Source organism: Silurus meridionalis, chromosome 5, assembly GCF_014805685.1.
Source record: "Silurus meridionalis isolate SWU-2019-XX chromosome 5, ASM1480568v1, whole genome shotgun sequence".
Taxonomy (NCBI): domain Eukaryota; kingdom Metazoa; phylum Chordata; class Actinopteri; order Siluriformes; family Siluridae; genus Silurus; species Silurus meridionalis.
The window spans coordinates 17,123,875-17,149,293 of NC_060888.1; the positions used below are offsets into that span (position 1 = coordinate 17,123,875).

Sequence of the window (25,419 nt, forward strand, 5' to 3'; positions counted from 1 at the left end):
ACTTATTTTGTACGAGTACAGAAATGCTGTACTTCCTCTACCACTAGATATAGCATTAATATTACACTAAGTAGAAACAATGAAAGTAGTAGTGGGATAATGAAAGACTTTTATAGTAATGAATTAATTTAGAGACAAATTGATGTCAGAGAATCAAATCACATCTTTGTTTTGAATCATATGGGTTTTTTTTTTCATAAACATTTGGTATACATAAATAAAACAGTTTGCGGCCAAATCTACATGCTGACTGCAAGCAAATACAACAAATAAAAAAAAAAAACACATTTAGCATGTAATTTCTTTTGTGAATAATTAAAAAAGGATTTAAAAATGAAAGCTAATTAATCTTATATTATACTGATTCAAGTGAGAGCTTTTAAGTGTCCATATCTTTGGTTCTCCTGCCAAATACAAGACTGAAAACTGTGTGTGTGTGTGTGTGTGTGTGTGTGTGTGTGTGTGTGTGTGTGTGTGTGTGTGTGTGTGTGTGTTTGTGTGTATTGTTTATTGTTTATGACCTGTGTTGCTCGACCATGGTGCATTCTGTAAGGATGGTGTCTTGTATTGTGAAACTGGAGTTCTTCTCATGTTCTGTGTTACTAAAAACCTTCAAACAACTGCAGAAGGATTTTTCTTTTCAATAAGGGGCTGTTTTTTTCTCCCAATTTTTGGCACAATGAATGCAATGAAGCAACTAAACATTAAGCTGGAAAATTATAGTTTGGCATTTGAAAAAGAAGAGCAGAATGTCATATTATGGAGATCTGCTATATAAGGACTACAAATTTTGTTGCTTCAACAAAATCGGTTGAAATACAATGTCTCTGTATGTTTGAGCTCAAAATATCACTTATTGCAAATGGTAGTCTTTTGTATATATGTCTGTGTTCTCATTTTCCCTATAGTTTATAATGGAAGTGAGTAAGAAAACAAAAGACAATATAAACTGAATGCAGCAAATTTCAGTTTGACTGTTTACAGGCCGTTGATTTTTTTTTCTTGCATAGTCATTGAGTAAATGTTTTTAAGACTAAGCAGAAGTAGTTGCAAGGTCTTTTGCTTTAGACTTTGGACACACATAATAGCACACTCAGCAATATTTCCTATTTGATATAATTTATGGCAGCACAGGTTGTGTGTATATATTTAAGAAGCGCTTTGGCTCCATTTTACACACAGTAATTAAAATGATTTGGCTCTGTTCTTCTTCTCAGGTCTTGAGGTGACCCATCAGACAGTGTCTACTATTTGATTAGTTGATAGAAAGAGAGGCTTTTTCTGGATTGTAGCCAAGGTAGTGCCAAGAAGTTAGAGGTTTGTAGGTTTCAAAGCTTCACATCTGACTGGCATTGCTTTGTTGCTGCAGCATGCTTTTTTTTAATGTCAGTGCTCCCAAAAGAGCTGCTTTGTAGAGATGCTCAGCAAGAACTGGGTTTATGCAGCAGTTCACTCAAATGATAATGTTTTTCTAGCTCAGGTTGTAAGTTTTAAAAAAATGTTCATGAACCCAACAATAAATTTCTATGTAATAGTGACCTTGTAAAGGAAGTGTTATTAAATAACAATAGAATTAGTCCAATACAATTGTGAAGCTGTGTAAATTGTAAATAAAAACAGAATGCAATGGTTTGCAAATCTTATAAATACATTTTATTCACAATATAACAGAAAAAATAAGGTCATTTTTAATTTGATAGCTGCAACGTGTCTCAAAAATGTTGGGACAGGGAAACAAAAGGCTGAAAATATAGGTGTTACTAAAAAAAACACCTGGAAAAGAATCAGAAAGTAATTAGCAACAGGTCTGTATCATGATTTATTATAAAAAGAAGTAGAGAAGTAAGAATTAAGACTGAGCAGAGGTTCTGAAATCTAAAACCACGTCTAAAAGTTGTGGAACAATTTCAAAATAATGTTTATCATTATAAATTTGCAATGACTTTAAATATTATTGTTGTCTGTAGAACATTATATCCTCAAAATATTCGAAGAACCTGGAGAAATCTTTCTGCGTAACAGATCAATATTGGATTCCCATGCTCTTCTGTAATGAAAGTCAATGCATGGGCCCAGAAAAATCTTCAGAAATCAATGTCTGTGAATACAGTTTGCTGTGACATTGACAAACTCAGATTAAAGCTCTGTTATGCGAAGAAGAAGCCATATGTGAACATGATCCAGGAATGCCATTGGGCCGAAGCTCATTTAAAATTGACTGAGGCACAGTGGCAAACTGTTCGGTGGTCAAACACATCAAAATGTAAACTTTTTTTGAAGACCTTGGGTGCTGTGAACTCTGATCTAAAGAGCGCCGTGCGGCTTGTTATCTGTGCATAGGCACTACCAATTCTAAAAGGTACATTGCATCCAGAAAGTATTCAGACAAAAGCTTCACTTTTTCCACATTTTGTTATGTTACAGCCTTATTCCAATGTTTCCTCAAAATTCTACAAACAATACCCCATAATGACAACGTGAAATAATTTTGTTAAAAATCAAATGTTGCAAATGTATTTAAAACATTTTAAATAAATCACATGTGCCTAGGTATTCACAGCCTTTTGCCATGATAAATCAAAATTTATCTCATGTGCATCCTGTTTCCACTGATCATCCTTGAGATGTGTCTACAAATTGATTGGGGTCCACCTATGGTAAATTTATTTAATTGGACAAGATTTGGAAAGGCACACACCTGTCCCACAGTTAACAGTGCATGTCAGTGCACAAACCAAGCCATGAAGTCCAAGAAATTGTCTGTAGACCTCAGAGACGGGATTGTATCTAGGCACAGATTTGGGCAAAGGTAAGACAGACAAATTTCTGCAGCAATGAAGGTCCCAATGAGCACAGTGGCCTCCATCATCCTTAAATGGAAGAAGTTTGGAACCACCAGTACTCCTAATAGAGCGGACCAACCCGCCAAACTGAGCGATCGGGGGAGAAGGGCCTTAGTCAGGGAGGTGACCAAGAACCCAGTGGTCACTAAGAAAGAGCTCCAGCATTTCTCTGTGGAGAGAGGAGAACTTTCCAGATGGCAACTATCTCTGCAGCACTCCACCAATCAGGTCTATATGGTAGAGTGGCCAGACAGAAGCCACTCCTCAGTAAAAGGCACATGACAGCCCACCTGAAGTTTGCCAAAAAGCACCTGAAATACTCTCAGATCATAAAAAACAACAATTGAGCTCTTTGGACTGAATGACAAGCGTCATGTCTGGAGGAAACCAGGCACCGCTCAGTACATGGCCAATATCAGCAGCATCATGCTGTTTGGATGCTTTTCAGGGGCAGGTACTGGGAGACTAGTCAGGATTGAGGGAAAGATTAATGCAGCAATGTAAAAAGACATCCTTGATGAAAACCTGCTCCAGAGTGCTCAAGCTGGGATGATAGATCATCTTCCAACAGGACAATGACCCTAAGCACACAGCCAAGATAACAAAGGAGTCACTACAGGACAACTCTGTGAATGTCTCTAGCACCCCCACCCCTTTTAACCTGATTGGAAGAAATATCCAAAGAAAAATAGGAGACAATAGGTGTGCCAAGCTTGTAGCATAATACTCAGAAAAACTTGAGACTGTAATTGGTAACTCCATAATAAAACTCCATAAAATACAATTCCCTGTAAGTTTTTTGGTCTAACGTGCTATCTGCGAAACACTGGGAGAATCAGCGAAACAAACTAGTTATGTGGCAAATGCAATTCCGCGATAAGGCGGGGGCGTGAGATTCGAACCGCGGTAAAGGGGGGATTACTGTAAATGGGATTTATTTTGGTTTTTATTTTTTTAATAAATTAACAAAGATTTCAAACAAACTTATTTCACATTGTCATTATGGGGTTTTGTTTGGAGACAGAATTTAGAGGAAAATAATGAATTCAATCTATTTTGGAATACGGCTGCAACATAACAAAATGTGGAAATAGTGAAGCGCTGTGAATACTTTCTGAATGCACTGTACATCCAGACTTTTTGTTTAGGGAGGGCCTTGCGTACTGCTGCCTCTTGCATAATAACTACACCACCAATAGTCTGGGTGCTAAACAGGCCTGCCTTTTTCGTGAAACGAAAAATACGACAAAGAAGATCCAGGACTGTTGAGCTAGTCTCCAGCAACTAGACTGTTAAAAGAAGAGGGTTACATAGTGGTAAAAATGGCTCTTTTTTTTATGTGTTGCAGCCATTGAATTCAAAATTACCTTATTTTTTCCTTTAGATGGTCAATTTTCCCAGCTTAAATATTTGCATATATGCTAATATATGTTATATTGTGAATAAAATATGTTTTGGGAGGTTTTCATTCTTTTTTAACTTACATTTTACACAGTGTCTTTTTTTAGAATTGGGTTTGTTCTACATTTTCATATCCATATTAAACAAATATTCTGAATAATCATCTCTGATGCAAAAGTATATATAGTCTTGTAGGTTTTAACCAAATTAATAACGTATAACCTATTTTAAATTATTGGCAATGTAGAAACCCCAGGAGCAGTTGAGGGTTCACAGCTACTGTATGCTCAGCAGTCTTTTTCCATTAATTACTTTCATGTGGGTGTGAGCAAACTACCAGAAATAAAGCATGCACAGTAAGAGAAAAAAAAGACCACATTCATTAATGTTCTACATTTAGGTATGTACAAAATAATTTACCAAAATCTTAGCCACTGTTATGGCATGGGGTAATTTCAGCTACTTCTTTATTTATATTTTTTGCAAGCATCGAAATCATAAAAAATACAGCAGTTGACTATATATAGTCAACTGATAAAAAATCTGCACACATATCTGGTTGAGAACAATTATGTACTTAAGTGATGTAGCTGAGGTTGAGGAACTGTCAGACTTCGCTGACTGTGCTGACAATGTGGGCAGTTCTATATTTCTACCTCAGGCTTTTTTCCCCCCAGTATTTTTGCCGGCATTTTGATATGGTTTGTATTTAATTTCAAAGGAAAAACCCTCTTGTACTGCTTACTATAGGGTTTTGGCTATGCAGTCCCATACACAGCAATCTGTGATGCCCTGTGTGTTTGGGCACTTTTCTATCTTAGCCAGCATTAACGTATTTAGTAATTTTTGCTACAGTAGCACTTCTACTTGATTCAACCATACAGTCCAGCCTTTGCTATCCAAACACATCAGTGAACATTGAGGGCCCATAACCCTGTCATTGGATCATCAGTTGTCCATCCTTGGACCATCTTTGTTAGGTACAGACCACTGCAAACCATGAACATTCCAAAATCCTGCTATTTTTAGGGATGCACAGTTTGGCCGCCTGTCAATGTCACTTAGATCTCTGGTTTTTTTAGTTTTCTGTTCTTCTAACTTTGAGAACTGACTGTTCACTTGTTGCCTAATATATCCCACCTCCTGACAAGTGCCATTATTTTACAATAATATACACACATCTTTCTAGGATGCCCACTCCTTGGGAGAGGAAAGCGTGGTTCTAATTTATTTATTTATTCCCCCCACATCCCCCTATTATTGATAATGGCCTGGTTGTTCTTTTCCAAGAGTCTAAATTGATTTTTTAATGTCTTCTGTCATCTGAAAACGAACAGTGACTTGATTAGCACCATTTGACATCAACACGCTTCCTTTGAGAAGATCTAGACAATTTTGCAGCTTATTTGCAGTGACCTTAATTGCCATTTGTTCAACAACGGTATAGGAAATTATATTTAATTGATACATGCACTATACAAATAATTCCAAGTTGCTGGCTAAATGAAAACTCATCCTAGCTTGGCCCAACTAATGATTCCCCCAGAAAAGCATTATTCCCAGCCTACACCTCTAGATTTGACTCATGTATGCAGTTGAAGGAATGTGTAGGCGTTCACTTGGTATTTCTAAACACACTTTAACAATGGGGTAGGTGTGAGACTGACAGGCTATGTGCAGAAACATTTAGCCTGTGGATCAGGCCTTGGGATTAGGCAGAAAATTGGTAGGGGAAGGTATGGTAATTAGACTTGCCTATTAATGTGTCAAGGGCAACTCCACAGACAGGCATGTTGGCCTTGTTTGAATATTGCTTTATTCTAATCAGCAGGTTCAGTCTAGCAGGGTTGCTGATCACACTGACCATATCAGTGTCACAGTCCAATGTGAGCAGAATTTTGTACAGGGGTGGACAAATCACTAAACTAGGTACCCGAGACAGATTTGGTATCCAGGCTATTACTTTTATTTTCATTGCTACCCAGATAGATATGTTAAAAAAAATGAATAAGAAAATAAAAAAATACCAATGTTCGTTTTATATGTTGCTATGTTTACATTTTATTTTATTTTATGGTGGTACGATAAACTATACATTATTTATACAAATATTGTGCAAAAAGTGCTTCATTAAGGCATGCTTTGCCAATGTTGGTTTTAAAGAACTTGAGTGGCCTGCACAGAGCCCTGACCACAACCTCACTAAACAGATGAAGGATGAACTAGACCTCAGGTGAAACATCAGTGCCTGATATTATTAATGATCTTGTGACTGAATGGAAAAAAATATAAAGTTTTCACAAAAGTGTACAGGTCATTAACACCAAAGCATATAGATGTAATGGGTAGGTGTCAACAGAGTTATAGTCAAAAAAAAAATCAATCCTGTATTATATTTTGTGCAGTTTCTGACTATTTAAACATCTGTCACATATTTAAATGTACTGTCATATTGTTCAGGCAGGTACAGAAATAGTGTGTAAATGTTTGAATTTATTTTCTCATATGTTCCATACAATGTAGATCTAATTACTGGGTCTCTATCTTTCTGCAGCTTCTGGCGATGCTGTTGTTGGCCATGCCAGAGGCTCTGAGTGGCGCTGCATGTGTGGATGTTCCCCTGGCAACCACCTTCCTCTCTCTACCCTTTTACCTCCTTGTCCTGCTGGGTTTCTCTGTTCATGTGATGGTGTGCACTTCGTCCGAGGCCTCCTGCTACTTCTGCTCACTGCCCTGGATCTTGGCCTTTGCCGGCATCGTCTTCTCCTCAGCTCTGTTTTGTTCTCTGGTGTCCATGGCAGCCAGACATGCACACAAAGTCGATAACAAGCTGACCAAGGTGAGCAAGACGGTATAAAAGGAGGAAAGGCATAATGGATTGGGGTTATTAGTTTTAATCCGTTAAGAGTTTGGTTTGCATTATTTGTGTTCCAAAAACTGCAATTGTTCGTCATTTAAAGCAAATGATAAATTGAAGGTCCAGTGCAAGTTATTTTTTCTCCTGAATTAGTCCAAGGCTTTGTTTTTACCAATAAGTAACTCACCAGTAGAGTCCAATGTAATAAATTATACCACAAATTATCTCCCTTTAAAATACACTATGTGGAGAAAACTTTGGAAAACTGATCATAAGATTCGTATGTGCTTTTTGAACATTCTATTTCACATTTAGTCCTAGTTGTTTTGATAATAAACTCCAGTCTTGAGTGTGGTTATGGTTGCAATTCTTAATTTAACATTATCTTATATAAATATATATATGAATAAATTCATGGTTTGGTGGGAACTTTGGTTTTTAAGTCACTTTTTGGTTAAATTGTTTTGTACAGTTAGGGGGAACAAATGCAAAACATAAAATTGCTTGTAGTTTTTTATTGAAATTTTTTTAACAATATTAAATAAAATGTTTGCTTGGTTAATTATATCTAAAATAATAATTTAAATGATAGAATAAAAAAATAGAAATAAAGAAATTAAATTGAATAAATACACTTTCTTATATATGATTAACTAATCAATTAAATTGTCACAAATTTAACTGATTAAAAACAATTAAATAAAGGGAAAAAAAATGTATTAAATAGTTTACATTTGTTAGACCCCATTTGGATAATACAGGTGCATGTGTGTGTCTGTGTGTGTGTGTGTGTGTGTGTGTGTGTGTGTGTGTGTTTGTGTGTGTGTGTGTGTGTGTGTGTGTGTGTGTGTGTGTGTGTGTGTGTGTGTGTGTGTGTGTGTGTTTTGCATTTAAATATTTAATTTTTCAAAGATGATGTACTTAACTGTTCTACTTGACAAATGTCTTAATTCCGCCCATCCTTCTTTCATTTACTCCTTCACTGAAGCTGGACATTCGCTGGAAGAGATATGAATTCTTTAGTGTTTTCATGCATGCACAAAAAACAAATCTTGTTTCTGGTATGGAGTGAGTAGTCACAGTGACACACCTAGCATTGTTGTTTATGTTTTCAATTTTAATAATAATACAAAATACATCATGCAGATGCACTGGGACACATCATCAGTGATGTATCCTGGGGTCATTGGGTGTTTCGGATCTTTCAACATCAGACACTCTCGTCCAGGCGACACAGCCGGGGTTGATCAGACTCCGGCCTGTGTCCCAGTGGCAATTGCCCACGGTTCTGCCCTCTTAATCCAAAACCATCTTTCTCTGCGGCTTCAGTTGCGGTTCTAATTACCTTACTCTTTGCCTCCCCAGTAATTCCTAGTAAAGTGAGCACTTTGCAGAGTGAACTCCCTGCAAAACCTCTACAGCCCATCTCCAATGGCTCACAACGAGTTTTCCAGCCCTGCCTTCTACACTCTTCAACTAACTCTTGGTACTTAGCCCGCTTCCTCTCGTTGGCCTCTTCCATGCGCTCTTCCCAGGGCACAGTGAGCTCCAATAAAATCAATTGCTTTGTGGAATCTGGGATAATCATCACGTCCGGACGAAGTTGGTTAGAGTTATTCTGGTAGTGATCTTCAGCCATTTATCTAGATCCACCTGCAATTGCCAGTCTGTAGCAGAAGTAAGGAGACCAGACTTTACTCTGGATTGTGATGGTCTTTGGCTTGAAATGGCCTTTGTTGACATTAATGGCTATGGCTAAGCTCTCAGCAATTGCCTTAAGCACTTTGTCGTGGCGCCAGCTATAGTGTCCATCTCCAAGGGCTTTTGAGCAGCTGATAAGGATATGTTCTAGCAATCCCCTTTCCAAACAAAGGGGACAGGAAGGTGTCTCACTCTTTCCCAGAGGTGAAGGTTTGCAGGACTTGGTAAGACATCATAGACACTTTGGACTAAGAACCTGATACGATGGAAATCTACCTTCCAAATATCAGCCCATGTGATCTTACACTATCTATCTATCTATCTATCTATCTATCTATCTATCTATCTATCTATCTATCTATCTATCTATCTATCTATCTATCTATCTATCTACAATATTAAATATTATATATTATAATTTTATATATATATATATATATATATATATATATATATATATATATATATATATATATATATATATATATAAAGAAGGATGTTTATAATGATCATACACTTCTTTGTCATTACAGCAGTGGTTCATAGGTACAAGTTCTGTTGAGTTCATTGCCTCTAATACAGAGGCTTCAGTTTTAGACGTTAGTTCTTCTACAGTGTAAGCTAATAGCGAGGTCCTGTCCTATAGTTTTGTGTGTGAAGAAAAAGAGTTGTGTTTCAGTTTGCTCTGCTCTGGTTATAAAGCAGGCTTGGTTTGCCTGGTAATTGGTTCACCTTTTGATCTGTAGTAAGTTGGAACACTTTATAGCTACATAGCCTGACTTTTTTCCCCACCTTTTGCAAGCTTTCCAGTGCCACCACTTCTTTTTTAAATGTAAAGGTCTTATTAAATAGCTGTTCCTTCCCCCTTTGAATAGGCTACCTTAAGAAAAATGTTCTCTGCTAAACCTCTATTGTTAGAGGAACAGTGATAATAATGTTACCCTGCCTAGAATCAGTGAACAAATTCAATTAAAAATAAACATGCCAACCTCTCTTAATTACCGCTTCCAAAGATGAAGAGTGATTTCTGTCTGTCTCCAATCTTTCTCCCTTAAACTGTTTTCTGTGCCTCCTTTCTGTGTCTTTTCAAGATTTTATGGAAAATGTAATGTAAAGAGTTGAGACGCTTACGAGCATAGTTTAGAAAGATCGGAGTTTATATAAAAATGTCAGAATGAAGTAAGTTTAAAATGCATGCTGTATGAGTATTAATGATCTAGCTCATCATGATTTTTGAAGGTCATTTTCACTCTGACTGAAAGCTGGCTAGAACATTGATGACTCACCAAGTTTTTCTTTTTTTATATCCTAAACTGAACAGAGAAGTGTCTGATGAAATTAATTGGCATGGTGACAAAAAAATGAAAAGCAGCTCACAAATATAATTTATGTTTGATTATTTAAATGGACATTGCACATTAACGTGATGGAAATAATCAAGCAGGGACGTATAAGTTAACATTGAATGCCATTTTTCTTATATGCCTTCAGCCTGCTTTGATTAAGGCTTTAAAGAAAATACTGTGAAACACATCTAAGTGGGCTTTTTATTTATTTATTGTTTATTTATAGTACACTAATCAATTTTATAGTCTTTAATAGGTGAAGACCTAGTTTTTGTCTAGTTTTGTTTGGCTGGTTTACTGTAAGATTCACTACTGCATATGGTTCTCTATTAAAATTTTTATTATTATTTTTTTTGAGAGATTGTGTGTTACAGAAAAAAAAGCCAGGATCCTGTTCTTTGAGCCAGAACAGTGTAAATAAGTACTTCTAAGCATTTTTAAAAACACAAATGCAATATATAATGTAATATAATATTTACAGTTGAGGCCAAAGATTTATGTACACTGATTCTACTGTGTAGATAGTCAGTCTCAGTTTTTCTAATATTCACACATTTCATGTTACTACACATTTCTTTTGGTAAGTAATTTTGGGCCGAATATCAGAGGTCATTTTAAAACAATACAGTAATCCCTCGCCTATCGCGGGGGTTACGTTCCAGACCCCTTTCAACCATACTACCTAAATACAGCTTAATCTCGCAATACAGCGAAAAAACCTGCGTTACAGTGAGACCACAAAAGCTGAACCACGATGTGGCGAGGGATTATTGTATGTTAGCGACCGATTTGTTTTGGCTTTGATTTACTATATCAGCCTTGCAGCAACTCTTTTTTTTCTCAAGAGTGACCTGGCTCTCTAAATCTTCTAAAAGATCCCAGAAATTGACCTAATGACTCTTTGATTGTTCACTTGTCATAATTAGAAGTTAATTGGAAGGTGAGTGGCTTTAGCAGGTCCCATTTTTAAAGATAGTGTTTTCCCTTTTACCATGAAGAATCTAGGCAACTAAATCAGGCCCACAGAAAAAAAAAAATAACCTCCACATGTTCGGTTCTGCCATAATGTAGGTGCATTGATGCTATACAGTTTCTAGTTTAGGGTTAAAATGTGTACACGACAAAAGTCCCCACACTGGCAAACTAAGAAGTTCCAGACTGAGCATCAAAATTTTGGTCAGATAAACTATTTGTACTTAATGATTAACTGTACGAACTATGTATGGAGGAGGAAAGATGAGCCTTTTAATCTTAAGAATGTCATCACAGCTGTGAAGCATGGAGGTGGGAGCATTAAGTTTTGGGCGTGTTTTGGTGGAACGTTAAATCTTGTAACTGAATCCAAGAAAATATATTTATATGGCTGAACTTGAAAAAAAAAGGAGAAAGAAAGTAAAACATGCCTAAAGCAAGGGGACTGAAAAACCTGACAAAGTTGCACCAGATTTGTCAGGAGGAGTGAGCAAATATTCCAGCAAATATTCAGGGAAGCTTGAAAAAGCTTTTTGATTCACACTAAGCCACTAAAGATCTAGTGAATAAAAGCTGAAATTAGTCTATTTTGTAGATTAATTAGATACAGTGATTAAATTAGCATGGAAAGTGTGAAATGTTTGGAGTCATGTAATACTGTGTAAAGTTGATAAAAGATGACTTTTTGGATCCTGAGACCATAATGAATGTTGAATCCTCTCACTGCAGTTTTTAGAAAAACTACAGTATACTAATGCCAGGTAGGGCTTTGCTTTGCTCTCAATACAGGTTTAATGTTCATGACATGGATTCCACAGGATTCTGGCTCTTGTTGACCTGATTGCATTATCAATTTCTGCAGATAATTTAAGTTTGAACTTTTATTTTGTAAATCTTCTCTTCTACCACATGCCACAGTGGATAGAGATCAAAGTATTAAGCTCATTGACCTGTTCATAAAACTAGGGGTGTATGTTCACTGCATAAGTATATAAGCTCATGAATTTGTGTATATGAGTGAGTACAGCTTGAAAGAATTCTGATGTGGCGTGTGCTATTATTAGCACTGAAATAACTTGCAGTGGGTGTGTTGTGTAATGGTATGTTGAACAGCATTCATTATGTTTTTTTTGTGTTTGTTTAATTAAAATTTTCTTTTCTTTGCTTATTTGATCTTGCCAGCATTGCTGATTGTGGTTTCTGTTTGGCCCAAAAGACAAGCCTGTTTAACAGACAACTCCTTTAAAACGGTGTACCTGACTGCTGCCAGTTAATCTAATAAATATACAGTGCCTGTCAAAAGTTTGGTAACACCTAGTCTTTTAAGCAAATACTGTGTAACTTTAGATGGCTGCCTGTTTTCTTGACATTTGCAATTATCATTAAAAACAATACAAATGTTGATTTACACACATTTCTTTACCTTGCATACTAAGATGCGTTATTTTATTAAATTCTTTTTTTATACAAAAAGAAACCACCATGCATGAGTGAATTTGTTCATAGGAGAAATCCTCCATTTACTTCTCAACAAGCAGCCACTATAAGCCTTAAAATGGATAAATTAAAGATTAAAATCAATATGTGGCTTTTGCATTTTTTAAAAGTACATCTTTATACAAAAATAATTTGAATTAGGGTTTTTTATAGTTATAATAAGCAAAACATCTAATAAAAAAAAAATACTTACATGTCCTGATTGATCGATTATCAAAATAATCGTAAAACACATGAATTGGACAGTGAATGCCTGGAAGAAAGTTTTGTGGACAGACGAGTCCAATTTTGACGTTTTTGGCTGTAACAGAAGAACTTATGTAAGACAGAGAACAGGAGAGTGGATGGCAGCAGGCTACCTCACCCACATAGTCACACATAGAGGTGGAACTTGTTTTTTTTACGCTGTTTTGGAGCAAGAAAGGTTGGTGGCTTATTTTGGGTAAAAGGAATACAAAATGCAATTCCATTTGGACTGCGGCTTTCTGGAACCCAGTTTGCCAGACAAGACAATGAATCTCTGGGATAAACTGGATGGTGAAGTCAAAAAGAATTACAAACCCGATTCCAAAAAAGTTGGGACAATGTACAAATTGTGTACAAAAAAGGAATGCAATAATTTACAAATCTCATAAACTTATATTTTATTCACAATAGAATATAGATAACATATCAAATGTTGAAAGTGAGACATTCTGAATTCATGAGAGCTACACATTCCAAAAAGGTTGGGACAGGTAGCAATAAGAGGCTTGAAAAGTTAAATGTACATATAAGCAACAGCTGGAGGATTAATATGCATAATATCATCCAAAGATTCAGAGAATCTGGAACAATCTCTTTGCGTAAGGGTCAAGGCCGGAAAACCATACTGGATGCCCGTGATCTTCGGGCCCTTAGATGGCACATACAGGAATGCTACTGTAATGGAAATCACAACATGGGCTCAGGAATACTTCTAGAAAAAACACAATCCACCATGACATTCGCCGTCGCCGGCCAAAACTCTATAGGTCAAAAAAGAAACCATATCTAAACATGATCCAGAAGCACAGGCGTTTTCTCTGGGCCAAGGCTCATTTAAAATGGACTGTGGCAAAGTGGAAAACTGTTCTGTGGTCAGATGAATCAAAAGTTGAAGTTCTTTTAGGAAAACTGGGACGCCAGACTAAAGAGGATAAGGACAAACCAAGTTGTTATCAGCGCTCAGTTCAGAAACCTTCATCTCTGATGGTATGGGGTTGCATGAGTGCGTGTGGCATGGGCAGCTTACACATCTGGAAAGGCACCATCAATGCTGAAAGGTATATCTAAGTTCTAGAACAACATATGCTCCCATCCAGACGTCGTCTCTTTCAGGGAAGACCTTGTATTTTTCAACATGACAATGCCAGACCACATACTGCATCAATTACAACATTATGGCTGCATAGAAGAAGGATCCGGGTACTGAAATGGCCAGCCTGCAGTCCAGATCTTACTAAACTAAACAGGTCAAAATAGCAACCTTGAAACAAGACTCCAGTAACTACCAAGTATGAGAAACATGAATGATATGTGTCAAGCTTGACAATGATACACACACAGAAACAGAAATAGGGGTGCTTATAGGGGTAACAAGGAACAGGTTTGAGTGATCCGTGAGACATGTGACATGCAGGTGCTGGTGGAAGAATGTAGTATAGTGGCAGTTTTGGCATAACCGTGACATTTACACACTTTTTCACAACTAGGGAGAATTTATTGTGTGCTTTTCACGTGTTTTGGAAAGACGAATAATATCGGAGAAAACCCAGGCATGCAGAGAAAGAGAGAGAGAGTTAGCATCGGGACAACATAGTAAGGAGGTCTTCTTTAGTCTAGGAAAAACATTTCTAATAATCCTTGAGTCTTTATTGTCTTGAAGGGAAACCTCCAGTTATATGGAGATACAGGTTTTGATAAGTTGCTGGTGATGGGAAGTGCTCCAAATAACAAACCGAAACAATTATCAGAGGGATTGTTTTACTCATAGGATGCACTGAATTAGCATATAAATAAAAAAAGCCTGTTTTCTTTTTTTTTTCATTCTTATTTTAGCCCCACCATGATTTCTTCTTATTTTGAGATCAAAAACCATAACCAACAGAGACCAAAACAAAGAAAAACTAACTCTGGCAAATATAATCTCCAAATGGATGGTTTCCAGAGAGTTTGCAGCTTTATGGATGCAAATATTCTAGTAGAGGTGAATCAAGCATGACTCGAAAGAAAGAAAGGGAGACAGAGAGAAAGAGTGAGAGGGAGGAAGAAAAGGGAAGGAGGGGGCGGCGCTTTTTTTTCTTCCCCTCTCCCTGATTGTACACAAATGTCAGTGTGGGGTGTTGGTTACAATTCATTTTCCCCACAACTAAGTTTTTCTCAGTGCTACTCTAGTTGATGGATGGTGGCCTGTTGGTCATTGCACTGAGACCCTGTCACAGCCCACAGGAGCAGGAGGTCCCTATGGTAACTGGAGTCATGGCTACTGGTTTTTGTATATATCATGATGCTCAGGCATCAGGAGTAACTAACTAGGGTTTTATTAGCACACAAGGGAAGACTGTGGATGTGTGTTTCTTGAACAGATGCAGGAAGAAGGGTCCGGGGTATTTTTATTACTTAGAATTTTTTCAATATTTTAGCTTTTCTCTAGAAAAACACTGCAAATGTATGTTTTAAAGAATCCTTAAAAACATAGCAATGATTAACAGCCTACATTATGCTGTTTATGTTGTTTAAAGAAACTTCTCCTGTGCTATTTAATCCACAGCAGTAGCGTGTGTTGTAAACTCTCTTGTGGGGAAATTTTTCCTTTTGTAGGTCTGGCATGCAGTGGGCAAAATCCGTGTGGTATGTTTGTCCACTTTTTATTGCTTAGGCCTTTAAACATTGCTCCCATTAGTTGTTTAATAACAAAATGACAGAAGCACTGTAGCATGCCTGTGTGTGTGTGTGTGTGTGTGTGTGTGTGTGTGTGTGTGTGTGTGTGTGTGTGTGTGTGTGTGTTTGTTTAGCCCACAGCCTTCTCAATAAATATGTGACTTTCATAATGCATTTATTATTCTATTATTATTACAGTTACTGCTTCAAAGATGTCCACATGACTGAATGGAAGATATTAACTTCCCATTGCTTAACCAATAGTGATTAGTTCATTGCTTTTAAAAGAAGTGATTTATGTTTTGTTTCATGGTAGAGCTAAACATGTGTGCCTGTGGGCATTTTTAATTCATTTCCTGTTTTTTCTTTTTTTAAGAGAAAATAAATACAAAATCTTGTAATATTCTGTGAAAACGTCCCATTTCTGACATAAAAAATAAGTCTTTAATTCTAGTTTCTGATCCAATGAGCTGTATTTCTTTCGGCTTCTCCCATCAGGGGTCGCCACAGGGGATCATCCGCATGTTTGATCCAATGAGCTACTTTCAGATAAATATTTAAATATATTTAAAAATCTATTTTAATAATAATAATGTAACTTGCAAATGATATGCATTTATTAATATTATCATTAGTAGTAGTATTTGTATTCCTAATTATAATTATTAATTTTATTATAACAGTAGTGATACCAATAATTATTAATTTTAAATGTATTTATTTACTTTAAAATATAACATTTTCATTTTAAATATTATTAATAGTGTTTAATATACTTTTTAATATAACCATTATTTATTAATTAATTATTTATTATACATTTTACATAATATACATATTTAATATATATTTATTAATTAATAAATATTCATACTCATATTGATTTATTGATAATTATGTTGCCTTCACTATATATCATTTCTAGAATGTATTACAATCCACACTTGTATCATATCCGAACTGCATCCAGCTGCTGTTTCTACATATACTTTTATTTTATACCATGTCTGCTGAAGCTGAAACACACAGTTGTGTGTGCTGAATGTATTGGGTTGCGACCAAACTTTAGGAAATCTTCCTTATTTGTTTATAGACATAATATGTGGATTAAAATGTTTAGCTTGAACAGAACAATTTATTAATTCATTACATAAATGCATGTTATCATATGCATAAATGATGTAATTTGTAGCAAGAAGCTGCAAAGTTAGCTTTGAAAACAACTACTATGAAACCATTTTTAATAACTACATTTATCATCTCAGCTATGGTATTTTAAGTTCTTGGATCAGTTTACTGAAATATTTTGCTGGATTCACACCCAGTCTGTGTTTAACTTACAATTATGTATAGCATAAGCATGAGGTTTCTCAAATAGTTTTTTTTTCCTCCATAGTGTTCAGGGCAGGAACTTGGTTCTGGTTCAGTTGAACCTAACAGGTATTTGGTTAAGCCTCCTCCTTTCACAACAGCATTCTGCACTGCAGGAATCTTGCCGCTGATTTCAGTGTGGCTTATTTGGCACAGAGTACATTTTACACTTGCCTGCATTCCAGGCTCTTAACACCTTTATTCCTATGATTTAATTTAAAGTCCTTTAATTAGTTCCCAGCACGTCCTAACACGGCTGAGAGCTCGAGTGAGAGAGGAGCTATCACAGACACACAGTCAGCGGGTGTGAGTGTGCATGTAATAGGTGATACTTTTTACATCTCTCTCTCTCTCTCTCTCTCTCTCTCTCTCTCTCTCTCTCTCAGACCTCTTCCAGAGAGTGGAATCTGTCTGAACTGGATGTCCTGCTCCTGGTTGGCACACTTGGCCACACTCTAAGCTTGGCCTCCAGCAGCTTTGTAGAAGAGGAACACCAGACCTGGTACTTCCTGCTCAACACTCTGTGTCTGGCTGTCTTCCAAGATGTCTGCAGAAAGTACTTTAGAGAAAAGAGATGCCCCGGTGAGAAAGAGGATGAAAGCCTTCTCCTGCCTTCTACCATGGAGGAAAAAGGTGCATCTTTCTCTCCGGTAGCTGAGCTTGGCGTCAGCGCAAACTCAGAGAAGTGGTTAGCACTGGCCACACCGCTCCTCACTCTGGCATGCTGCCGAATGCTCAGGTCTCTCAACCAGACCGGGGTACAATGGGCACATATTCCTGACCTGAGCCACTGGCTCAACAGGTAAGAAAGAACAAATCGAAATGCTATGTAGATAAGGTTTTAATGCATGATATTTCAGACTCCCATGCCCTTATCCAGATCTATTTTACGTTTTTCTCATTTATACAACTGAGCAGATGAGAGTAAAGGGCCTTGCTTAAAGGCCTAGAAATGGCAAGTTGGTTGTGTGCTGGGAATTTAACTCTCAACCTTCTAATCTAAAGTCCAGTATCTTATCCACCAGTGTGTATTTGGAATTTGCGGGCAGGGTACAGAGTCACCCATGAGCATAGAGAGTTACGAGACTTGCTCAGGGGCAAGAGCAAGTGACAGCTTAGCAGTGCTGGGGCTTGAGTCTTTTAACCTTCTGATTAGTATCTCAGAGCCTTAACTGTTGAATCAGCACTGCACAGATTTATCTCTAATGTCATATAACGCTGTCGCACGATTGTTTTACATTTATTTAAACATTATCAGCATATATATATCAACAGACAAAGGATGGGAATTGGCAAATCTTGCGTGGAAGTGACACGAAAGAAAACATTTAACACTTCAACACATAGCACTCCACCATTAGTTGTCACCCAAAAAAAAGATGGGTTCCCCTTTTGAGTCTGGTTCCTCTCAATGTTTCTTCCTCATAACATCTAAGGGTGTTTTTCCTTGCCGCAGTCACTATGGCTGCTCATCAGGGATAAATGCACACCATTCACCTTAATTGTTAAATTTTGTAAAGCTGCTTTGATACAATGTCTGTTGTGGAAAGCGCTATAGAAATACTTGACTTGACTTAGTTGGAAAAATGGTAAAACTGTTAATCCATATGTCTGTCCAAGATTCTTATTGGCACAATCTCTCAAGAATGAGTGGCGCAATGTTTGTAGGGTTTATATGAAATTATCATCATATCCAGCAGATGAACAGATCAAATTTTGTGGTCCATCACTGTTTGTCATACAAAGATGTTACTTACATGCTTATGCTCAGAAACTCAAGTCTTATTTTCTGTCTATCTACGAGTTTTGCCATCACTTAAGCCATATGTCCATCTGTGTGTTCACTATATAATTCTTAACAGATGAACTAATCAGATTCCCAAACAAAGTCAAATGGCTGGAATAGCTTTTGTACAATAGCCTCCTGCTTGGTTGTTATACAGAGATGTTATGTACATGTTCTTGATCAGGAAAAGGTAATGCCTATTGGCTATTTATAATTATTTCCATTCAATCATCTTTCTGTCAGTCAGTTATTCTATCCATCCATATATTCATCCATCGATCCATCCAGGATAATTTTATTGTATTTTAGGAATTGATCTAAACAGGGACAGACAGACAGATCGATCAGGTCACTTTATTACAGGGAGAAGTACACAAATTACAGAAGAAAAGAGTAGTGTTTGATTTTGTTTAAAATAGATTAGATTTTAGAACTAATCTAAACAGACTCACAGTAAGGTCAAATGTCTAAAACTGTTTTTTGAAATGGCGTCTTTTTTTTAATTTAAGTAGATTTTATAGGTCATTTTGTTATACAAATTTGTAACTGTGACTGAAGTTGTTTGCTGCAAAAGAATTCCTGTCTATGCAATTGCCATCGAGTTCCAATTTCTTGATAGTTTAGAGAGTAAAAAAAAAATAATTGTGGGTTAAAACACAGCTGGTGATAAAGAAGATGAAATCCAAGTTTCTTATTTAATAATTTAGTATATGTACGATGCACACAGTACAGGCCAGTGATAAGGGTAAAAGTTCATCAACCAAACAACGTAATGTTATGTTGGTTTGTTATGCTGTTTTAGAGGAAACTAATATTAGATGCTAGTAACCAGCTTTATTACTATATTTATTTATTACTTATCCTAATCTCTTTGTTGGCCCTCTCGTTGCATCTAGTCTCACTATCTCTGACAGCAGCCACGTTTCATTAAAAAAACTCTCAAAAGTCTATTTTTAACTGACTAAGCATCAGACAGACTAAACAGCATCAGCTCCAGTATAAATCTGGGTTGTCAGTTTGAGGGACCGATACTCATTTAGAGAAAGCTTTAAAGCTGAAATCGTAACGCTGTCCAAATTGGGTCGTATATTTAAGCTTTTTCACATTTAAGACTTCTAATACCTGCTACTGGGTTCAATTAGACATTTTTCATCGTGAGGAAAAGGCAAGTTGTTTGGGGAAAGCCCAGTGAACCTTTATTGCACCATCGAATTAATGCATTTGTACTTATTTAAAGTGGATAAACTGGAATCAGAGTCTGCTTAAAGCTTCTCGAATACTTGAAGTGGGTGGTATGTGATTACCATGTTTGTCTGTGTGTAATTACTGTGTGTGTGTGTGTGTGTGTGTGTGTGTGTGTGTGTGTGTGTGTGTGTGTGTGTAGGGATGATTGATAGTAACAAAATATCCTCACAAGGGGAAGAATATCTATTTTTTTTTACCTTACAAGAACATTTGACTATTCCCCAAACTAAACGGTTATCTTTCTGTTAGAATAGTGTTAATGATCTGCGTTAATAAGTAATGTGAATGGAGGGTCTTCATTTATCATGTTGAAAACAAATACATTTATTTTTAAATACGTGTTTTTAGTCAAGACTTTCACGAAAATCCTGTTGGTACTGAAGAAGTCCAAGTTTGCGAACATTTTAGTACAGTACTTATGAGTGGGTGCAATTTTATATAACGTTTAAATAACTGACTCACGCACCAACGTAATGAAAATTGGAAATATATAGGCAAATAATATAAAGGCAATTTACACCAGGCATACTTTTAAGACAAAAGTAATGCAGCTGTATGAAAGGAGGACACATTGTGGCTCAGAATGTTTATAAGTCAGTTCCACTTGGCATCTTCTTTACTAAGTGACTATAAAAGTGACCAATTTGTTCGGTCTCAATCTGTAACCCGTACACTCCCGTATGCAGTGTGTCATCATTGCCGTCTTCACGAATACATCAGGATTCCTTATTGCACATCTCCTCTTGCTTTTTTTTTCTCTTCATCACATCATTGGAAAGTGTTCATCGAAAGTGTGAGAGAGGCCAAAGAGGACATCAGTGAGAGATATTTCTGGCTGACAGTTGTGAGACGCTAAAACAGTTCACATCGCAGTTTTCCCTGTGTGATGTACTTAGCATCTGTGATCAACGCACTGTATATATCCCCATCCCCCTTTTCTTTTCATTTCACCTAATTCACATCAGATTTATTTTCGGTAATTTGTCTCCGGATTTGCTGTAAAAAAAAAAAAAAAAAAAAAAGATTGTTGCTGTAGATTTAAGTCCAAAAAACTTACTGTGAGAAATCCATTTTCTTTCACAGTTAAGCCGCCAATTCATGCCTTCTGTAAGCTTTAGCTTTTTACAGATTTTTGTCAGCAGCATTAAATGCTAATAAGCTGTGGCGGGAACACACTCTGCACTTTTTACGGCTGATTGAGATTCATTGAGGGCCATGAAAGCATTTACAAAATATACATATTTAAACTATATAAATGTGGTGCAAGGATAATAGGCCGCATGTGTGGAGGACAAAATGATTATAGAGAAGGAAAGAAAATGTCAGGACTTGCAACACTAAGGCATGACACAAGATTGTATGGCAAATGTGAAGTGTAAGTGCGTGCTGATTTGAACGCAAACGCAAACACACACGCACATGCAAGAAACATTCGCTTTTCTTTTGCAAACACTGATCCATGCTTACTGAATGGCGTTAGATTTTATCTAGCGGAAACCTGGAAAATTGCCCTACAGTATATATATATAATGTTGCACTACCTTAGCGTGTCTAAAAAAAGCCTGGGCTGAGCTCATCCTCTCTCTGCACTTAGTGATAAATAACCATGATTGCGCTCATTATAAATCCAGACTTGTTACAGCAGGATGATGGACAGACGCTGGACTCTGCGATGGGTAGCGGGGGGTCAACAAAGGGGAGAGACGTGACATGGAGCTTTCTTTGCCGGGTCTGACTACTTCCTCTCATTACAGAAAGAATGAATCAGAGCAGGTACTAAGACCCCCGGAGCCTATCTCATGATTCACGCTGTGAAAGGATATTAATGCTCGTTAGAACAGAGGAACCGGAAGGTGTGTGCGCGGACAAGAACGTGTACATGCGCCTGCGCATTGCAAACGTCGATGTGTTTGCCTGTGTGTGTATGTCTGTGTGTGTGTCTTGTTAACCATAGTGTGTAATTTGCAGACATTCTGTATCATTGAGTTCATTAGAGACAAGTTGTTGCTGTCAGTCAGAAGACACTAGACAGTCTAACTGTCAAAGGCAAATATGCCTGCGCTTTTCAGATTTCTGAATGTACTGTATCTGTACCAGACTCACAGTGGTACAAACGAGCAGAGCGAAAAAAATTAAACGATTATATTAATGTATATATCAGGGGTTGTCTATTGCAAAGCAACTCAACGTAGTTTAGCAGCTCAATCGAGTATGGTGGAACTGATCGATATAAAAAAACTAAAAATAGTTTGCTAACTGTAATCTTTTAAATATAAATCTTTGTGGCTTCTGAAGTAAAAAAAAAAGATTGGCATTGTGTCTATTTATGTAAATTATATAGTTGAAGGCAGGTCATTGAGAAAGGACCTCCATAAGTTTTTTTTTATTCAATTTCATGTACTCTTTTTATTCTCTAAGTGTTCAATTAAAGGTCAGCAGCGAAAGCAGATTGTTTGAGATGATCAGACAGAGAAGCATGTGCTCCTTCACCACATTCAGAAACTCTGATCTGCTTATAATCCATGGCGCTAATTAAAAGTGGATAATGTGAAGCACCAATGCATAAGCACTTCAACATAACCTTTTCATATGGCCACTTTTTTTTATTTTATTTTTTTTTATTTTTTTAATAGATATTTCAAGCTAAATAACCAATGAAATGTAATTACTGTAATTATTCAGTCATGCTATTTTGCTAATCTGGACTTTGGTAAGCCATTAAGCCAATAACATTTTTGCTGAACAAATTATACTTGTAGTTCTTATACTTATAACTTAATTATATTTTAGCGACAAAAGGAACTAACGGACCCCCTTGAAGGACCCCTCTAGTCAAGACCAGTTATGAACTTGGGTGATGTAGTGGACATTGAGGAAAAGGCAGACAAGATTTCATACATCATGCTGACTTGTGCTGGCATTTCTACCTCAATGTCCACTTTTGGTTAAAATCAGAATACACATATAGTTATTTGGAGCATAAAATTGTCCAGATTAGCCTTGTGATAATGTAAGTAATATGCCATTGTAATATCATGTCTCCTAACTATCGTTGATGAGCGATAGATCACATGTGGAATTTGGGTGTGGTCAGAAACAAATAATGCATATCATGTACAGTGCCTATCAGTTTTTTTTTTGACACATCCATGTTACTTTTGTTTATATGCAACAAACAAGGTAATGTAACAGTATGAAGGATTTACTTAGACGGACGGACGGACGGACAGACGGACGGACGGACGGACAGACAGACAGACAGACAGACAGACAGACAGACAGACAGACAGACAGACAGACAGACAGACAGATAGATAGATAGATAGATAGATAGATAGATAGATAGATGGATGTACAAGTATGAAACTTTTTCATTAAAAATACAGTCTTAGCATGAAAAAAAGCTTTACACACTTCTGGCATCTGGACAGTTAGTTCCTCCATACATTCAGCTGAAATACTTTCCCATTCCTCTTTTAAAACTTGCCAAAAGTGTTCTTCAATAGTTGGATATTTTTTTTTTGACAGCGCAATTTAATCCAAGAGCAGTTTAATAGGATTTAGGTGCAGTGACTTGGCAGGCCATTTCATGATCAATAACAATCCTTTACTCTCTTAATAAGACTTACAGAGTTTGAGTGTATGCTTTGGGTCATTGTCTTGGTGTATGGTGAAGTTGGTTCCAGTTAGCCATGGTCAAGATGGAATTGCATGACAGTAAAGTACAGTATTGAGTAATCACTATGTTGGTTCGGTATTGCTTTCAACCGGAACAAGTCTCCAACCTTCCCTGCTCCAAAACAACCTCAGACCATTAAGCTTCCACCTCCACGTTAGACTGTAACTGTGAGGCAGTCTGCCAACATCTTCTCTTGTGTTCTCCATCTTAGTGAGAAGCAAAAGCTCTTCTGTTAGAGCTAAATACATCAAAATTGGACTCATCTGTCTACAGAATTCTTTTCTTCCAGTCATTCATTGTTTAGTTCTTGTGTGTTTTTTGTTGTTGTTTTTTTTACCTTTTACTCAGTTTGTTGCATATAAACCAAAGGATCATGCCATGTCATTACAGCAGCAAGAAAACCAGAAGTGGTTTACAAGTGGAATATAGCTTGAATATAGCATGTTTAGTTTGTTTGTTCATTTGTTTTTTTGCTTATGCATGGTCATGACTACTGCAGAATTGAAGCCAGGACTATAAACAAACAAGATGTACTATGAGCTATAATTAAGTTCATTATAAGTTCACTGTGCATATACACTGTGCTGAACAGCAGCAGAGATGCTTATTGAATTCTTGTGTAGTGCAGTCGAACAACTCATTGTTGCATTTTCCTCATTAAAATGTCCATTCGTGTTTTGCGAGTGAAGACATTCACAGTAACTGTATGGCAAGCACGGACAAGATGTATCAGAGAAACCTTTTTCTCCCTTGCTTCGAAGTCAGAAACACTATTAAGGCTTATATGGAACTACAAAACAGGCGAAAATGAAACACATTACGAGACACGCGACAGGATGAAATGTCTGACTTGATAGCAATCTCATTTGGCGATTTTTTGAGACTTTCACGAAAGTAGGAGAAGCCTTTATTTGTTACATATAAATTAGAGCAGAGTGAATTTTTCTCTTCACGTATGATGCACGGAATGCAGTGTCAGCCATGGTACAACACCCCTGAAGCAGATATGGTTAAGGGTTTTGCTCAAAGACCCAACAGTGGCAGCTTGACAGTGCTGGGGCTTAAAACACCAATCTTCTGATCAATCTTAAACTTTACAGATACAGGTATTGGCATTGCATTATATCCCAAGCTCATGTTAACAAACTGGAAAGTCTTAGTCAGCCATACCCCCTGACTATTAAAAAACATTTCGCACGCAAGTACTTGGCAACCAGCGGTACTGTAAGGTTGATACAGAATACTGACATATTTATTATTCATTATTATTAACCTATTAATCATGGCATTTAGAATTACCCCAATAATTAAGCTTAAACTGTGATCAGTATATCTCACAGCTTAAGTCCAGGACACACCAATCTGATTTTGTGTGGATTTTTAACATTGTTCTGGTTTGAATTTTTTTTTTCGGTGTGTCAGAGCTTGTCGGCAAGAAAGAGAACTCCGACGAGAAGAAATAAAAAAAAAAAAAAAAGAAACTGATGAAAGCAAAGAAAAGAATAATAAAGCAAAGAATTTTCCTTATCCATTTCTCTCTTTGTTCATCCACAAGAAGGAAACCATGGGCTGACAATGCTAGGTCCAATTTCTACTTAGCAAACATGATAAAAAAAAGCGACAGATTACTTAGTAATGATCACAGCAGTTGTAAATGGTGCTTGCTTTATATATTCGCAGTTCTAGCTCTTTTGGTTTACTTGTTTGAATGCTGAATACAGACTACTGCCACCTGCTGCTATGGTGGAGTACACGCAAGCGCAGAACGTACAAGCTATGCTGAACAAAATTATAAATGTAACATTTTTGTTATTGCTCAT

General features: G+C 36.8%; 1 protein-coding gene across 1 annotated transcript in view; it reads left to right on the top strand.

The window, feature by feature from the left end:
- Positions 1–25,419, top strand: part of pigg (phosphatidylinositol glycan anchor biosynthesis class G) — a 136,127-nt gene that overhangs the window by 64,712 nt on the left and 45,996 nt on the right. Inside the window, exons 8-9 of the mRNA XM_046849593.1 lie at positions 6,799–7,083; positions 17,276–17,691. Coding sequence (XP_046705549.1) covers positions 6,799–7,083; positions 17,276–17,691 — 701 coding nt within the window. The remainder of the gene's footprint in view (positions 1–6,798; positions 7,084–17,275; positions 17,692–25,419) is intronic.